Below are 17,960 nucleotides of genomic sequence, written 5' to 3' on the forward strand. Positions count from 1 at the left end.
TCCCAAGAAAACTACTTGCTAACAAATCTGGATCACAGAGTCTCCACACTTTACCTCAGGGAAGCCAGAGCATGAAAGAAGATTCTAGAAAGATGTACAGTGATCCCAGTCTATCTGGCCATTTTATGCCTGAATTTATAGTACTCCTTGGCTGCTCTGACTGCCCTGATAGGTTTAGGAGAAAAGACAAGCCATATTTTGGCACGTAAAATGCATTCAGGCCGAGTCACTTTCACAGAACCTACCAAGTAGGGTAGAATCTCATGAAATTTTAAGTACAACAGAATGTCAAATGACTACTCATTCCAGTGAAGACATGGTGAAAATAAGACTTAGAAGATGTACTGCAAACAAGACTTAGAAAAGTGTCCTCAGAGAAGATTCTATCATTCTGCATTTGCTTATGAAAGTTGAAGCACACAGTTCTAATGAGCCCAGGAAGACAAGGTTGATACCCAGTTGAGTTGGCATATGATGTGCCAGAGCTCAGGACTTCAGGGCTGCTGTCAGGTGGTTCCTGGGCTCTTCTGGTCCTCACCTACACTCAGTGTCTTTTTGTTGGTGATGTAGTTCAGCAATAAATTACTGGCCCAGAGACTTGTTCAGTATTGCTCAGCAGTAGCAAAACACTGTCACCAGTTGTAGGTAGCCAACTCCAGGTGAGAAACTTGATAGATGTTAATGCTCACGGCTTCACACCAGAAACCTGCCCCTCAGTGATCATGCTCTCTAAAATATACACCATGCTAAATTGTGTGGAAGCATTCTACGTCTAGCCAAACCAAACGAGCTTTCAAAAGCAGCCCAATAACATTTAGAGGATTCACTCTCCATAGCAAGCTTGCCAATGCCTGAGTGCCCACACACTCTATTGGCACCAACTTCACCTCATTTTAGAATGCACACATCCACCAAGATATCACTGCATGTGGTGGTTGAGCAGCCTTTCCAATGGATGAGGTGGATGTGAATGTAACACGTGAATGAATTAGCATTTACCAACAACTGGAAGAAACAAATTCACACTCTATGATATGATGATGGAGCTCCTCTGTAATCTAGACCCTCCACCTCTCCTGCATCCTCTCTCTTTTCCTCTGCCTGGATGGACCTCCAACTCAACCCAGAAGGATGTGTCCTTTCTAGTCAGAAGCCCTGTCATGGCTTCCAATTCCAGGCCCTGATTCTGGTTAACGCAGCCAGAGCTCGCTTTCAAGGTAGTCTCTTCAGATCCCTTCCCTACCCTAACTGGGCTCTGGCCCCACCCTTACTCTCTACACCACCATTCCACATTATGGTCTTCCTGTCCCTCTCTGTGACCCAGGACTTCCCATGACTGACCCCACCCAACAACAAGCTGTTGAACCAGATGCCATCAGAGGGAAGAAATGACCAGAGATGGCTAACTTGAAGATTTTACAGAATAGTTCATGATACGAGGAATATCCTGAACCAGTGAAATGACATAAGAGGAAGTCAATGAATTCTAACCTCAAGGGAAAATCCTACGGTACATTGGCTCTCAAATTCAGCTGCACACTGGAGCCACCTGGGAGCTGTACATAGTACTGACCGCTGGATCACCCACTGGCCCTGGGCTGATGGAATGGCTCTGGGCTAAGATGGGACACTGGGGTTTGTAAATTACCAGTTGAGTATAATATGAAGCAAACTTTGGAGACATTGCTTTTTCTCCCACATGAAGAACTGTGTGCATACACATGCAGAAGTACACAAACCTGCAGCATAAGGCTCCTTGAGGCCCATAGATTAAAAGCACTGTAGTCACCAGTACCCTGGCTACGAACACCACCAGACTCCTGGAAGCCTCCTATTTCCACCTTCCAGGTGATCACAGCCCTGCCATCCAAGCATGGAGGAGTCCTCCCTGCTGCGAAATTTCAGTGTGCAGAATGGAGAGCCCTCTGTCCTTGGAGTCCCTGCTTTGAAAACAAGTGCACTGGAGAAGTTTAATTCAAGTGGGAGGCACATGGGCAGGCTTCCTGGATGAGGCCCTATTGAAAGGAGGATGGGATCTGAGGAGTGGACCAGAGAGAGGAAAGATGGGAAGTACAGCAAGTACATTCAGAGCCGAGGTCAGGCCCAAAATACAATGTGGGCTGACAACAGAGTCCTTGCACCAGGGTCACCAATTTTGAGAAGGCAATGAGGACTGCTGAAAAGAACAATTACACAAAATTCCATGGAAACTCACTCATCAGACTTTTCTGAAAACACTGGAAATGCAGGTTTCATGCAAGGAACTCTGGATGACAGATGGCAAAGTTTGCCAAATGCAAATATGCCTACCAGCTCTGAGAAGCTGTTCTCATTCACACTGCTTCAACCAGGGAAAAAATCCCCATGTGCTTACTGAGAACAAGTTAGCTTGTGCCACTTGAAGCTGCTTCCACAAACAGCTTCACTTCTGCACTTCTAAGCTGTTCTCCTCAAGAACTTTCAGAGCACAGTTCAGGCATGAAACACGAAGGGTGCCAGAAAGAGTTCTCTTGAATCTAGCATCATCAACTTGCAGGGAAAAAGAGGACCAGCTGAGAAGATCAGTTCTCCAAAGTCTCACTGACATCTATTTGTCACACTTGTTTACAACATTCACTTGAAGTGCAGGTACCCACATGAGTGAACTGTTTTTGATCAATGGCACAGAGGCTTCAATGTGAAAGCATGCCTGTCACCTGTAAGAAGCATTTTTGATATCTTCTAGGTCACACAGAAAACAAATAGCATGTGCTCACTTACAACAAAGTTAATCAACAAAGCAAATTGAAACTTCTTGCAGCAAACAGCTTTCTTTCTCCCATTCCCCAGCTATTTTCAGCAATCACATCCAGAGTCGAATTCCAGCCCAATATAAAATGTGTGCTCCCAAGGAAGTCTGTATAATTGACATCACCCAACGTGGGGAGGCAAGGGGAATGCTGAGAAGATCAGTTCTTCAAAACTCCTACTTTTTCAGAAAACTCATTGAAAGGCAGGGCCCCACTTGCAGCCATCAGTGGTTGACAGATGGCACAGAGGCTTCAATGTGAAACCATGAATGTCAATCATTACAAGTGCTTCTGGCACTCTAGTTCAACCAGGGACAGCCTAAAGTGCTCAACAAGAACACACTTTGTTCCTGCAAGTGGAAGCAGCTTGCATGAACTGTTTCAGTCAGGAAATTCCAAGCTCTTCTCAGCAAGCACATCCAGAGCACAGTTCTGGCCCAAAAGAAAAAGAGTCCTAGCAAGAGGGTCCAACACCTATGATCACCTTCATAAGGTAGCTTCCCATCTTCTGTGTAGAAGTGGGTTTTTCCTTGGCATTTATGCTGTGGAGGAGACCACTAGGAGCTAAACTTCATGCAGGACCATCTGACCTGGACTTTTTGCAAGCCCTATGAAGCCCTCACACAAGATCAAATGCTACAGGATTTTGCAGAATAGTCCAGGCAACAGTAGACATTCATTCATTGTCTAGAGTCTACAGATTCCTAGATGCATGGCATTCATTTTCATCAAATGCACAATTTTGATCAAAAATCATATATATATCTCTTTCCAATCTGAATCAAAAAAATCAGAAATATTCCCATATCCAAAGAGTGGATCCCCATTGTAATGCTACCAGTGGAAAATTCCACAGCTGACCTCAAGGGATGGTTCACAGTCAAAACACAGCTCCATGAAAAATATTACATGACATGACCTTCTGTTTATGTGGAAAGTGGCATGGGAAGTACACATGCATGTCTTCTTCAGACATGGGATTCATTTGCAGGACACCTTATGCAATTGAAAATACTCCAAAATGGGAGAAATCAGAACCATGTCTCCAAAGTATTTCAGAAGAGACCAACTCCAACAGTTTATCTATCTCTCATTGTGTGTGTGTGTGCGCTCTAGTGTGTGTGTGTGTGTGTGTGTGTGTGTGTGTGTGTGCTCTAGTGTGTGTGTGTGTGCTAGTGTTTGTGTGTGTGTGTTCTCTAGTGTGTGTTTGTGTGTCTTTGTTTCTGTTTGTACCATGATAGCCGATACTTCATTGTCCCCATTGGAAAACTGACTCAGATAATGCCATCTGCCAAACTCCTAAAAACCAAACTTCTTGCTGATACAAGGAAACATTCCTTCCTGTTGGTTTGGATGTGTCCTTTAGGAATCACTGCTACATTTAGTATACTCAAATCATCACTGTAGATCAGGTAACAAAAACATATATATTTTAAAATAATAATATATTAATGGAAACAACAAATACAGGATAGAGTAACAACTGTGTTACTAAACAAGGTCAAGGACAATGGCAAACTATAGATTCAAACTTTGAAGCAAATAGTAATCAATGTAAATATTCCTGGGCTGCCTCAGCCCCGCCCAGGCACACAGCAGCAGAATGGTTTTGCAAGCATCCTCAGGAGGGCTGCAGCCTTCTTTGTAGGATGAGAGGGAGGTTGAGGCTGGATCCACTCATCATTCTTTTGGGAGAGGCTCCTTTTCCTCAGCACAAAGTTGAATTCTGTGTGAGGGTTCTTTGCATAAAATACGTTGGCCTGCGCTGGAATCCTCAGCTCTGGGGAGAGAGGGGTGTACAAAATAAGGTGGCTCAGGAGGTGCTCCCTAGGACACCCCAACATCTGAGAGCCTGTGCCATAAAAGGCCAGAGCCACATACCTGGGAGCTCTCCAATTCAGCACCAATACCAACAAAGACCACCTCCACAGTCCTCCCTGAGGAAGAACTAGGCAGAGTACTTCAACAGACCTAATGTCTGTTCCTACCAAAGGCTTTGGACTTCAGAACATCCCAGGTCCTCTTGCATCTGCCAAAGCACACCACTAGATTTACATCTGAAATCTCCCACAAAAGGCTCCTGTGCCGAAGATTCAGACCCCACATGAGCCATCTTCACAGGTGGGTTTGGAGGGAAGCATTGGATGGTGAGTGCTCTGATGTCAACATGAAATTCTTATTCAAGATAAATACTCTACTAGGAGGTGGGAGGGACTGGAAGAAAGGTTGAGCATGGTTGGAGGAAGACCTAAACAGGGTTGCGCCCTGGGAAAAAATACCTTGTTTCTATTGGCTCCACTGAATCCTCATTCTCCATGTAGAGGTCCTCCTTCTCCTCTCCATATTTCTCTCTCTCCCTCTCTGCCAGCCTCGTTCCCTCTCTCCCACTCTATGCCTTTGTGGCAAGGGCTGAGGTGCTCTCCACTGCCACACACTAGAGCTTTATGGACAGCCTCAGTGCACAACCAAAGAGAAAGCTATGAAACCCGGAGATAAAGGCCTAGGATTCCTCTTCTGAGTTATTTTCCTCAAGTATGGCCACAGTGAGGACAGGCTACCCAGCACGGATACCACATTAGAGCCATGCTTCTGTGTTGGTGGAGCCCACCTCCATGTGGACCAGCCTCAGAGAATGGAGGCCACATTCCAAATGCTGCCCTATTGAGAACAATGGTTCCAAAGACCAGCAAAGGGAATGCTTCCCTCCAACATGGTGTATGGCCCAGTGGTGCCATGACCCTGGGTGGGGGAATACAACAGCCAGCTTCTCCTTCCTCTGAACACCTGTTTCCTGTCACCCTCCTCTAACCTAGAGCCTGTTCTCCATCCCTTCTGGGTTGGATGTGGGGATCTCTGCTATGAATTTCTAAGGCTACCAAGGTCCCAGACAGACTTCCTCTTCCATAGATTCTACTAACCTAACAGTAGGTTAATATAGGAGAAAATTGATCCTAGAACTCATAGGGATGGTGGTCTTCAGCATACATAGGCTGGGATAATGGCTGCTGTGGTGTTTGGCTCACAAAAACCAACCAGTCAACCAACGAAAAAGTGCTGGCATTATTATCAGATGAGCTCTGTGGCTACGTGCTCAGGAAGCCCCCATCTGACTTTAATTTTGGATCATAACCTGGCTATTGTGATCACTCCTTGGCAGGTGGACTCAGGTACAGACAACCAGGGAATTTGCCCAAACACAGATGATTCAGGCTGTCCCCCAGGCTGTGTTTTTTTTCCCAATTTCATCCTGTTACTGCTTGTTAGAATCCTGGCAATTCTCTGCCCAGGCAGTGGTTTTCTGATCATACAGAAGGCTTTCAATCCTACTGCTTCAATCCACAAAAATGCCAGTTCCCTCTTTAGCCCATGCATTCCCATGTTCCTCTGAAACCACTCCTATCCCAGACCACAGAACCATACTGCTCCTGGAAAGAGGCTTTTCTCCTCACTCCTCACTGATGTCAGCTTTAGATGCCTGTTCATGTCCAGGGGAGGCACCTGGTGGGGAGCCACAATATCCACTGGGGTATACCATTGGACCTCGAGACCTTCCACCAGCAGAAGTGTAGTTGGCTTTGTGCACGAGCCCCAACACACCCTGTTGGAGTGTTTTTGGGCGTCAGAGACTACTCTTTGGTGCTAAGAGTTAACTTGAGTCCAAATCCTGACCCTTGCTCCCTGCCATCTGATTGTCCCACTTACTCTGACGGTGAGAGATGATTTGGCCCAGCTCATATTCCTCCGGCTTCTCCTGAGTAAGCAAGTGTAGCTCGAGGGCCCTGCGGATGACGACAGGAGCCCTATCGTGGCAGGTCACCTGGAGCAGCATGGGAGACAGGCCTTCAGGAAATGGGCCTTGAAGTGACTACTCAAGGACAGTGGGCAGGGGCATTCTGGAGGCACCTCCACTCTAAATACAAGGGCAACATCCATGACCCTACTACCTAAAGCTGGCCTCCTGCTCATCGGGTGGTCTCTTCCCATAGGTTACTAGCCAAATCCTTGTACATAGGACTTCCTGGACCTGCCATTGCTCTTTGTGGAGCTGCACTCCTCTCGAAGTGAAAGGACCCCACTACCTGCATACAGATGCAATCTCATCCCAAAAGTTGGGAGGAATGGGACAATAGCCTCCAAGATCCCAGGTCTGCCCGAGGATGCAGGTGGCATTGGGAATGGCCTAGGCACAAAACCTAGAGGCTTTGGTCTGGATTCCAGGAACAAATACAGACCCAGAAACATGACCACACACAGGAGTGACGAAAGACAGTCACGAGAGCTCCTTGCCTCCAGAGGCTCAGTGCTGGCTGGGGTGTAGGAGGGCACCTCATCCGGCAAGGGTGGTCATTGGGTTACCTGGACATTTAGTGTGCTTGCTCCACATCCATATCGACTCTGCAGAGAGACCCTCTCAGCTCCTTGTTCAAGGAACATGCAGAACCTCACACTGATGTCCTCCTCCATAGACGTCAACATCCCATACAGGGGAACCTGCAACCTAGGTCCTTTCCTGTTCTCATCTGTCACCCATACCCGCCTCTGCCCTTCTGGACTGCATGCTGCCTTCCGACACACAGATTCCCTCAGACATGGTGGTGGACAAGCTGCTGCTCTCCCTCATCTCAACTCCAGCCCTTCACACTGACCCCTCCCTTCTTGATTCCCATCTATCCTCCTGATCTTCCAGAAGCTCCAATGCAAGAGGGCATGAGTATTCCATGGTATTGGACCAGTGTCTGCTCCCCACCCAGGTGTAAGCACCAGGGGACACCCCTGATCCCAGGCTTACCAGGACCTTCTTGGCCATCTTTGGACTTTGTGTTTCTAAGTGGACGTGAATTAAGCAGGTATCTCCCACCTGCTTGTGGGAAAGCGGCCTGGAGGACTTGCAGGTTGATTCTGAGAACTGTGGGGGATGGAACATCAGCAAACCCAGAAACAGAAAGCCACCCAGCCTGTCGGTTGGCTCTATGGGCTCCTAGCACATATGTCTAGGTGATGAGGCTTCTTATTTCCCCAGGTGGGAGTGGAATGGCAGTACAAGTACAGCTTGAATAAGGTAGGTGTTTACCTCCTTTCCCTTGACTTTGGGGCGTTTCCTCACAATGAAATATTTTATTCCCGGATTCATGGACAGATACACGAGTGAGTGGTCAGGGACCTTGATTTCTGCAGAGCGAAGTGGACAGAATTGTTAGGTGGCACTCAAGGATTATACCACAAAACACCCACACCCCCTGAGAGTCTCCGCCAGGGCGAGCCTGCACCAGAATTGAGAGCCCTCCTATCCAGCTACAGTGCCACCAAAGACTCCCTCAGTGATTCTTCCCTGGAGAAGATGATGTACAGGATTCTAAACCAAAAGAGCACCTGGCAATGGAAACAGCACCTTGGGCCCCAGAACTTCTCAGTGCAGGTTGGATCTGCCAAAGGGACACTGCTAGGCTGTGCATCAGGATTGGCAAAGGCTCCTGTGCTTAGGCCTTTCTCCCCAGGGCAGCCATGCTCACACATGGGCATTCAGGGAAGCATTGGATGGTGGGCGAATTCATCCCCTTGCCCTGGATGAATCCACTCATGGATGAATACGCGGAGGGGAGGTGGTATCCATCAGAGGTGTGTTGGGCATGGATATGGGAGGACTTCAACAGGGTGGTTCCCTGGAGAACTCTATCGTTTTCTAGGTTCGCTCTCCTTCCCCTTGTTTCTCATCATGAGCTGTCTGCTTGGTACTTGTATTCTGGTTCTTGTTCTACTTCTTGCTCTTCTTTCTGTCCTGCATCTTCTTGTAGTTCTTTCTGGGTCTTTTTCTTGTTTTTACATGATTCCTTCTTGTTCTTCTTCTTGTGTATCTCCCTCCACCCTTCCTTTTGTTTCATCTCCTGCTTTTTCTTCTTCTTCCTCCTGATCTTCATCGTGTGATCCTCTACCCACTCGGGAGTGTCTCTTTCTCCTCCTCCTCCTTCTCCTTCTTTCTCTGGCAATGGTGGGGCGTCCTCTGAAGAGTTCAAATCTATCACACTCTTCTGCCCAGATGCAGCTTCTGTTCAGTAGTCCAAGATGAAATCAGTTCTCAATCAATGGCTGGGAGTGAAACCAAGACCAAAGACAAGTGACTTCCTTTTTTTGTCATTGTCACAGTCAGGAAAGACTGGATAACAGACACCACATTCTGGATAGGCTTCTACCTGTGGTAGTCAGCACCTCATCTGGACCAGGATTGCTAAAATAGATTCCACCTCCATAAAGCTTCCCCAATGAAAACAAGGTTTCCAAAATCTAGGAGAGGGCCAGCATCACTGCCACCCTCCTGCCATAAGGCATAGATGCCATCACACCTAGTGGGTTCCAGGCCCCCGGTAGTCCTCCCTTTTGACGTCTGTTACACACAAACCTCCCCTGGTCTGGAGCTTGCTCTCAACTGATGCTTGGGTTGAAAGTCTGATTCTGAAATCACCTTCGTAGATTCTCAGTTTGGTAATTTCTTATTGATTGACTTAATTTTTTACCAGGGATAAAACCAGAGGCACCTAAGCACTGAGACCATTTCCAGGCCTTTTTACTTGGGTACAGGGTCTCCCTAAGTTTCTGAGGCTGTTTGGAAATCCCCATCCTCCTGCGCTGCCTCCCAAGTCCCTGAGATTCACAGACACTGCCCCTTGCCCAGCTCCTTGCACCTCAGTCTTCCTCATGTGTGAGACAGAGCCAACCCAAATGAGGTGGTGTGTGAAAATGGGAAAACTCACTTACGTGCCCGACAGATGGTGGGTTCTATTGTGGACAAGTTGGGATGGTGGAGGCTAGGAGTGTCTGGCTCACAAGAAAGGAAAGAGCACTGGCATTGTGGACAGCTCAGCATTGTGGCCTATGTTCTTCAGAGCCCTTCTTTGTTACTGGAAGGAATAATAACCTGGCCATTCTGATATCTTCAGTAGATGGGCACCCAGGCACAGAGGACTTGGAATTGTTCCCAAAAGAACCCAAACAGGCTGTCCCCTGGCCTTGACTTCCTCTTCACTGAGTCCTGTTCCCAGTTGCTGCAATCCTGACATTCTTGTGTAGGCAGGACTTTTCATATCCTGGCCATGGATCAGAACCTGTGCTGCTTCCGTCCACAGCAATGCTGATCCAATCAGGGCCCATGTTCTCCTCCTCTTCATTTGAAGGCATCCTTATCAGTGAGCCATAAACCAAACTGATGATGGATTGAGCCTCTCTCTGCCTTGCTCTCATTGATATTAGCTTTGCATTGCCAGACCAGGTCCAGGGGAGAACACATTTAGGGAGGTCCAGCAGCCCCCTGGGGCCTCATTGAGCCCCTCCACATTGGACACGCCCATCACTGCACTTGGTTTCCTGCACCAGGCCCACCACACTTTGGTATTTGGGGGCCAAGGTCCACTTTCTCTTGGCTGTGAGTTATCCTGAGCCCACTGTGGATCATGTCTCCCCCCTGTCTGATTGTCCTACTTACTCTCATTCTCAGACATCATTCTCAGCAGCTCAAAGTTGTCCACATCCTCATGCTGCAACATATTTTGGTCCAAGGCCCTGTGGATGAGGCTTGTCACTGTCTCCTGACAGGTCACCTGGATCAGGGTGGGACAAATATCATCAGAGAATGGCTTTTAGAGGAGCTACCCAGAAGACTGTGGTCAAACATTCAGGAGAAATCTCAGCTACATATACAAGGGCACAATCTTGTTATCCTGCTACCTGAGTGTGGCCTCCATATACTCCCTGGGTTCTTGCAATGTGCTACTAGAACAATCCTGGTACAAATATCTGCCTGTACCTGCCATCTCCCCTCCCCCTGGGGAGCCACATTCCACTCAGGTCAAAGGACCAAACTGCCTATGCACAGACACACTCTCATCTCACTGAGATGGCATCAATGGGCAAGGGATCTGCACACAAAGTGTGCTCTGGGATGCAGGCTGCCTTTGTGGGTGGAAGAGGCAAATGCACTGAAAATTTTGGTCCTTTATGCCACTACACAAAACAGACTCAGATACAAGAGTGTGCACTTGAGTGCTTCATGATAGCTTTGATAGGCCCTGGCCTCTGGAAGCTCGGTGCGAGTCTGGTTGTAATGATGTACTTGACTCAGCACTGGCAGTCACTGAACATGTCTCCTCTGCAGCTGGACACCTGTAGCATTAGCGTGTCTACTGCACATCCATAGAAATACTGCCAAGAACCCCTTTAGCTCCCTATTCACATACCTGCAAAGGCTGACATTCCAAACCTTTGGCATGACCCCCCAGGTGATCCCGACCCCAAATTCCTACACCTAGTCATGCTAAGGAGGTTCTCTTCCCTGCCACCAGGAACACATCCCCTCCTACACATGTGACAAGTCACTGCCACCTCCTCTGCTCCAACCTCACTCATTAAGAATACCAAGTTGTAGGCACTGCAGCCTGCACCCTGGACATGTCTCTGCCTTCATCTGTCCACAGCACTTCCTTCTGCACTTCTGGCCTGCAAAACCGACAGTACACAGGCCAACTCACCGCTAGAGCTGGGCATGCTGATGCTCTTCCTCCTCAGGTCAAGCCCTTAAGACGGACCTCTCTCTATTTCCTACCACAGCCCCGGGGTTGGCTGTGTCTCCTGCCTTCCACTGTGTGGACACCCAGGAGGCAGCCCTGCTGTCGGGCTTACCAGGATGCGCTTTGTCTCCCTCAGGCTCTGTCCCTCTAGGAGGACGTGAACAAAGCGGCTGTCTTCCACCTGCTCACTGGAGTGAAGCAGAGAGGAGCTGCTACTGGTGACTTTTCTCATGCACCACTCATTGCTTTGGGTGGCCTGGGGCAATGATCCTGCAGCCACTGTAGAGCTGCTGCTCACAGCTGCTGGGATCCTGGATGCCACTGCCACAGAAGGCTCCAAGAACTGTGGGAGATGACAACATCAGCAAAACCCAGCAACTGCACCCCACCCAGCCTGGCAGTTGGCTCTGTGGGCGTTCTACAACATCCATCCAGAACCTGAGGTTCTTGTCCCATTGGAGGATGTGGAGTGGCACCAGGAGTAAAGACTGAAGAAGGTGGCTGTTTACCTCCTTTGGCTTGACCTTCAACGACTTGCTGGCATCTGTTTCCCAAAGAAGAAAGTTATAATTCACTCCTCCATCCAGGGCGTAATATACTTTTCCATCAGCAGGGATCCTCAGCTCTGGAGAGGCAGGGGCAGGGGCGTGGTAGGTGACACTCAAGGAATATACTACCCAACATCCCCCACAACTGAGAGCCTCTGCCAGCTCAGATCTCACACACAGACCTGAGAGCCCCCAAATCCAGCTACTGTTCCACCAAAGACTCCCCACTGATTCCTCCCTGAGGACCCTCTATGCACAGGAGGTCCACTACAGGAACACCTTTCAAGGAAATAGCCCCTCGCACCCCAGAACCTCTTAGTTCACGTTGGACCCACCAATGAGAAACAGCTAGACTTTGTATCTGGATTGGTCCCCAAAGACTCATGTGTTGAAGGTTTTCTCCCCACTGCAGCAATGATCACATGGGTTTGGGGGAATCACTTGATGGTGGGTGCCTCCACCTTGCCAGTGGATTCATCCACTCATACAAGGCTACACTAATTTGAGGGGTATGGTTTGGGGGTGTGTTGAGCGTGGGTGGAGGATGTCCACAGCAGGGCTGTGCCATCCAGAGCAATATATTTCTTTTGAGTTCCCCACTTCTGCATTTCCTCCTCATGAGTATAATTCTCATTCACATTTTTAATCAATTTATTGTTATACTTCTTGTTCGGCTTGTGTTTCTCCTTCTTGTTCTTGTTCTTCTTCATCTTCTTCTCATGCTTCTTCTTATAGTCATCTTGACCTTCTTATTCATTGTCTCCTCCTTCAACTTATTTTCATTTTTCTCCTCCTCCTCCTCCTCCTCCCCTCTCCCCTCTCCCCTCTCCCCTCTCCCCTCTCCCCTCTCCCCTCTCCCCTCTCCCCTCTCCCCTCTCCCCTCTCTTCTCTCTTCTCTCTTCTCTCTCTCTCTCTCTCTCTCTCTCTCTCTCTCTCTCTCTCTCTCTCTCTAAGAAGAGTTTACAAGCTGTGGAGGGTTCTATTCTACCACACACTTCTCTCTAGAAATGGCCTCTGGTCCTAAATGGACTCAGTTTGCAGTGAATAGAAAGATTGGAAGCCAGAAATGATTCTTCATTGAACTGCTTTTCTCATGTACTCATCTAGGTCAGGAAAGGCTGCCAAAGTAGGCACCCTGTGGTTGTCTGTCTTCTTTGACACAAGACAAAGAAGCCTCTCTTCTTGGCCCCTCGTGGATAATAGCTTTGCAATGCCTCCTCAGGCCAAGGAAAGAAAACATGATAGGCAGGTCCACAGCCCCTGGGGAACATGAAGAACCTGCAGATTTATGCCCCATCATTACACTTTGTTTTGTGCACAAGTCCCACCATACTCTTCCTGGGCATTGGGCCAACGCACACTGTGTTTTGGCTCCCAGTTATCGTGAGCCCACTGTGACTCACTGCTCCCTACCCTCTGATGATTCCACTTACTCTGATGGTTCGAGACAATTTGCAGAAGCTCGTAGTTTTCTGGATCCTCCTGCTGGAGCAAGTGTGCATCTAAGGCCCTGCGGATGATGACTGGAGTCGTGTCCTGGCAGGTCACCTGAGCAGGGTTGGAGAAAGCTCATCAGAGAGGGTTTGGGAGTAGCTACCCAGAGGACAGTGCTCAAGGACAATCAGAGACAAGTGAGCTCTCAACACAAGGGCACCATCTTGATACCCTGCTACCTGAGGCCTTCATGTGATCATGTGGGGTCTTTTTATTAGCCTCTAGTCCAATCTTGGTACAAAAGTTTGCTTCAACCTGCTATGCCCTACAGGGACAAGGGAATAAGGACCAAAAGGCTTTGTACAGACACACTCTAGTCCCATCAATATGGGAGGAATGGTCCAGTGGACTTCCATATCCCTGCTCTGGTCTGGGATGCAGCTGCATTTTTGTGTGGACCAGGCACAAGCCCTAGGTGCTTTGGTCCTGACAGCCAGGGCACAACACACACTAGGACTCTTTAATGATAGGCATGGAAGTTGCTGGGCTCGAGAGTGTCAGTGCTTTCTGGGGTATCAGGAGGTTCGGACCCAGCAGGTGCAGTGGTTCAACATGGCTCCCCTGGAGGTGAACACCAGAGTCTCATGATGGATACTCCACACCCAGGAAAATTCTGCAGAGAGAGCGGCTGAATCTCTATTCATATACATGCAAACTAGGACACTAATGGGCCCCTCCAAGGCCCCCAGTTGTCTGTGACCCACACCTACCCACCCTAATCATTCTACAATGGCTCCCTTCCCTTCAACCAGCAACATATCCCCTCTCACACACAAGAAAATGACTGCCAACTCCTCTTCTTCAACCTCCATGATTCAATATACTCCTCCTCAATACCAAGGTCAGTAGAGGACGGCCTGCACCCTCGATATTTCTCTGACCTCCTCTGAACCCAGCACTCACTCCTGCACTTCTGACCTGCACACCCAAAAACATGCAGGCCCACTCGCACCCAGACCTGGCATGCTGATGCTCTCCCGCCTCTCTCTTCCTCACTTTCTGCTCTCCTTCCTGACCTTCCAGAAGCTCCAGTTCAAGAAGACAGGCCTAGTCCAAGGTGTTTGCTGTGGACTCGGTCTTCTCCAGTGTGGGCTCCCAGGAGACTCCCCTGCTCGAAGACTCACCAGGATGCTCTGATACTGTGTTGTCCTTTCGTTTTCCAGGTAGACGTGAATGAGGCACCTGCCTCTCACCCGCCTGTTGTACTGGGGCCGTGGGGAGTACCGAGTGGAGACCCCTGATGTCCTGGACTCCAGCTCTGCCCCTTCCCAGGGAGAAGGCTCTGGCTCTGGGGTTGGCTTAGGAGCCGTGACAGGAACTGAGCTTGTAGCTAGAGGAGAAAAGATGCCAACATGACTGCCTTGCCCTGACCTTCGCACAGACAGACAATACCCCTGCTCCCAGGAAGAACTCAGGCCCTTAGCCCACACAGGGCCTCTTTGCAGACTGGGGTCACTTCCTGAGTGAACAAAGGCTTATCCTAATTTCCAGCCCAAAATCAGGCATACAGACTCCCTGCAGTGGGACAGCAGTCGGACCTTTCCTCATATACCCTTAGGTACTCACCACAGTCCGCCTGGCTCTCAGGCTCTGCCTGGCTTGATATGCCATCTTCAGTTGGGGCCAGGAGGTGGTGTGCTTGGTGCTCCAGGAAGAGATACATATACGGCAGCAGCAGCTGCAGACTCAGAGAGCCTGGAGGCTGATGGGAAGCCTCGATGAAGAAGTTCACCCAGGTCCGCAGGAAGGAAGGTGAGGCACTGTGGGGAGGCAGGTGTGGAGTCAGCAAAACCCTGGCCTTGCCTTTTCCACGGCCTCCAGAGCAAACCTCTGACCCTACACTCCTGAACCATCCCTGGCTCTGAACACACCAGTCCACCCCAGACAAGTCACAGTGGCTGTACAGGCAGGGACAGGACAGGTCGCCACAGGCAAAGAACCTTCAATGAAGGAGCGCTAGATCCATGGTTTGACCAGCTCTCCCCTCCTCTTGGCAGGCCTGACACTCTTCTTCCTCTTGGCTACCTGCTCTCCAACCTGGAATGCACCTTCCAGGAGTGTCTGTCCTCCTGCCCACTCTTCTCAGGGCTCAAGAGACAACTCCTCCCCTGGCGTGGGCTGCAGTGCTACCTCATTTCCTGTGAGCTCTCACTGAGTCCCCTTGAATAGCAGTGGACCTCTCTTTTCCCATGAGTGCAGACCACATCTCTGTGGCCATGGGGGAGGACAGGAAGGTGTGGTGTGGGGGTATCTATTGTCCCAGGGGCTCTCCCAGAGGACCATGACTACCTACAACTCCCCGCCTTACCCCTCCTACTGTTGAAGCCCCACACCTTACACTGCAGGCAGAAAACAGAATTGGGGAGAGCAGTCTTTCCTCAGCCTTCCCAAGTCAAATCACCTTGCAGGTCCCTATTGTGGAAACAGGAGCCCACCCTCTTGACCCCAAGCCCATTCCATGTTGAAGTTGGTCCAGGGGTCCACCACAGTCACTGAAGAGGACAACATGCAGTTATGCCTCATGGAGTCAGGAATGCATTCACATGTAGGATATGTACTCATGGCACCTGTGGTTTTAGCCTGACCCCCATGAAAAGGGACACAATGGCAGTCATTTGCACCCCATTTTTCACTGAATTATGAAACGTGTCTTCACACAGTGGGTGCTTTCTCTGTGTTCATCAGTGAATGAGCCCAAACTGCTGATTCCCACATATCTCTGGGTGTGGGAGCTGCCATGTCCAAAGCCCCTGTCCAGCTATGTCCCAGCTAGGACGCTCTGTCCCACTATGGAAACTAACATGTCTTTATTAATCCAAAAGTGCTTTTCCCAAGGCCCGAGTTTTGAGACGCCTCTGGCACAGATCTACGTTCTTCACAAAGCCAACATCACACCAGAAAGACCACCTGGCCTCGCTGAGTCCACCTGGGAATGAGCTCAGTGCGCACCATTGAGCTGCGGTGCCCAGTGTGTGGGGACTGCTCCACAGACCTCTGTGGATCAGCTGGAGTCAGGATGGTTTCTCTCCCTGAGAGGGGAGTTCACTGCCCTTGCAAGGCTGTGGCAGGCACCTCCAGGACTCGTCCCATTCGGGGCTGACTTTCCACTATGAGTGTGGTCCTCTATCTCATTAGGTATTACAAACCTTTGGGTCCCTGAGAGGTACATGGCAGCCCCAAGATCCAGGCATGAGGGGGCTAAACACTTGGGCTTGGTGGTCTGGTGCTTACCTTGGGAACAAGAGATCCAGCACGTGCTGGGTGGGGATGAAATCCCAGGAGATTAACCCCATGTTGCTGCTGAAATGTAGGTTCCTCCCACCAATGTCAGGCAGGAGCTCATTCCTAAGCTGGCCCTGCCTGTAAGGTTCAAGGCTTTGTATGCTGAAGGGCTCCTCCGTGTTCTGATCATTTTCACCCTGGGTTGGGACCAAGAATGGTGGGTTCAAAATGGAAATGGTGACAAACAGAAAAATGACTTGTGCCAATACACTAGAGTCAAAGCACAATGGGACAGTTCCCATCAGTACACACACACACACACACACACACACACACACACACACACACACAGTCAGAATAGGAGTCCTGGGCCATTCATCAGGGATCAGACTAGAGGGCCTGCTGGGCTCACCTGCCCTGTCTTACTCACTGTTACTCTTGTGCTCCTCTGCGACAATCGCCAGAGGATCTGGCGTCTAAGATGAAGCCTCACCCAGTGTATCCACAAAAGGGCTAGTTGGCCCCCCTGAGATTCCTGGGAGCCTGAGGCTCGGCATTGTTTGCAAGGACAGGGGAACATCCTTCTCACTCCAGTTTCTCCAACCAAATGAGCTCGGATGGCTTGGTCAGTGAAGTGGGTGCCTGGATACCAGGGTTCCATGTTCTGTTTGATCCATTGTCAAGGCAATGATGTCATTTCCTGTGCCCATACCTGAGCCTCTTTTCACATAAGACCACTTTCAAAAGCCCTGTGGGCTGCTGATTTCTCCTCCATGCCTACCCATCTCAGGTGCGTATGTGTTCACCAACAACTACCAAAACATCCCCACCAGCATCTGCCCTGCTTGGTGCCACTAGAGTTCCAGCTTGGAGACTTCAAAAATGCATTCACAACCAGTCCTTCCCTCTCAGCAGCTTTTGGACCCTGGTCCCATCATTGTGCAACTCATGGTGTGCCCAATCTTTTCTGGAAAGTAAGGTAGCATCTAATCTCTAGGGTTTATTGTGTCTATTGGCCCATAACACCCTCTATTCTCTCTGAAACCAGAGATGGGACTCACAGGTGGCTAAACCACAAATGTAGAGATGGGACAATCAGAAGAAGGAGAGAGAAAAATAATGCACCCTAACTCAATCACGCCTGTGTCCCACACAGGGACGTGGCCAATGTCCGTCCTATCCTGGCTGCAGTTCCCTCTCTACACCATGGCAAGTTGGAGGGCACTGAGATGCAGAGGCTGCTCCCCTCTGCCATACAACTTCCCAAAGCTTCTCCTAAGATTTCAAAAGGGCCAAGTGTGTCTAGTGTTGGGGTCTCACAGAGACTCCGAGGTACCACAGCATCCTGCTGC

At 49.5% G+C, this 17,960-nt stretch overlaps 1 protein-coding gene across 1 annotated transcript; it reads right to left on the bottom strand.

Moving 5' to 3' along the window:
• Positions 1-4,101: 4,101 nt before the first annotated feature.
• Positions 4,102-16,940, bottom strand: LOC144372491 (uncharacterized). Its single transcript, XM_078035845.1, has 10 exons — positions 16,618-16,940; positions 14,953-15,146; positions 14,511-14,716; positions 13,326-13,440; positions 11,854-11,969; positions 11,457-11,687; positions 10,264-10,378; positions 7,579-7,958; positions 6,492-6,606; positions 4,102-4,569 (listed from the first exon to the last, which is right to left on the bottom strand). Exons 1-8 carry the CDS (start codon positions 16,908-16,910, stop codon positions 7,798-7,800), a joined length of 1,431 nt encoding a protein of 476 aa, XP_077891971.1. The 5' UTR covers positions 16,911-16,940; the 3' UTR covers positions 4,102-4,569; positions 6,492-6,606; positions 7,579-7,797.
• Between the last annotated feature and the right edge of the window lie 1,020 nt (positions 16,941-17,960).

This window comes from Ictidomys tridecemlineatus, unplaced genomic scaffold, assembly GCF_052094955.1.
Source record: "Ictidomys tridecemlineatus isolate mIctTri1 unplaced genomic scaffold, mIctTri1.hap1 Scaffold_110, whole genome shotgun sequence".
NCBI lineage: Eukaryota > Metazoa > Chordata > Mammalia > Rodentia > Sciuridae > Ictidomys > Ictidomys tridecemlineatus.

Coding starts and splice junctions, on each gene's coding strand:
- LOC144372491 (XM_078035845.1), bottom strand. CDS start 16,910: ATGGGAACTGTCCCATTGTGCTTTGACTCTAGTGTATTGGCACAAGTC. Junction 13,441..14,510: donor CACAGTATCAGAGCATCCTG/GTGAGTCTTCGA, acceptor AACCCTGCTCAG/GTGACCTGCCAGGACACGAC. Junction 11,970..13,325: donor AATTGTCTCGAACCATCAGA/GTAAGTGGAATC, acceptor CTGCCTCTCCAG/AGCTGAGGATCCCTGCTGAT.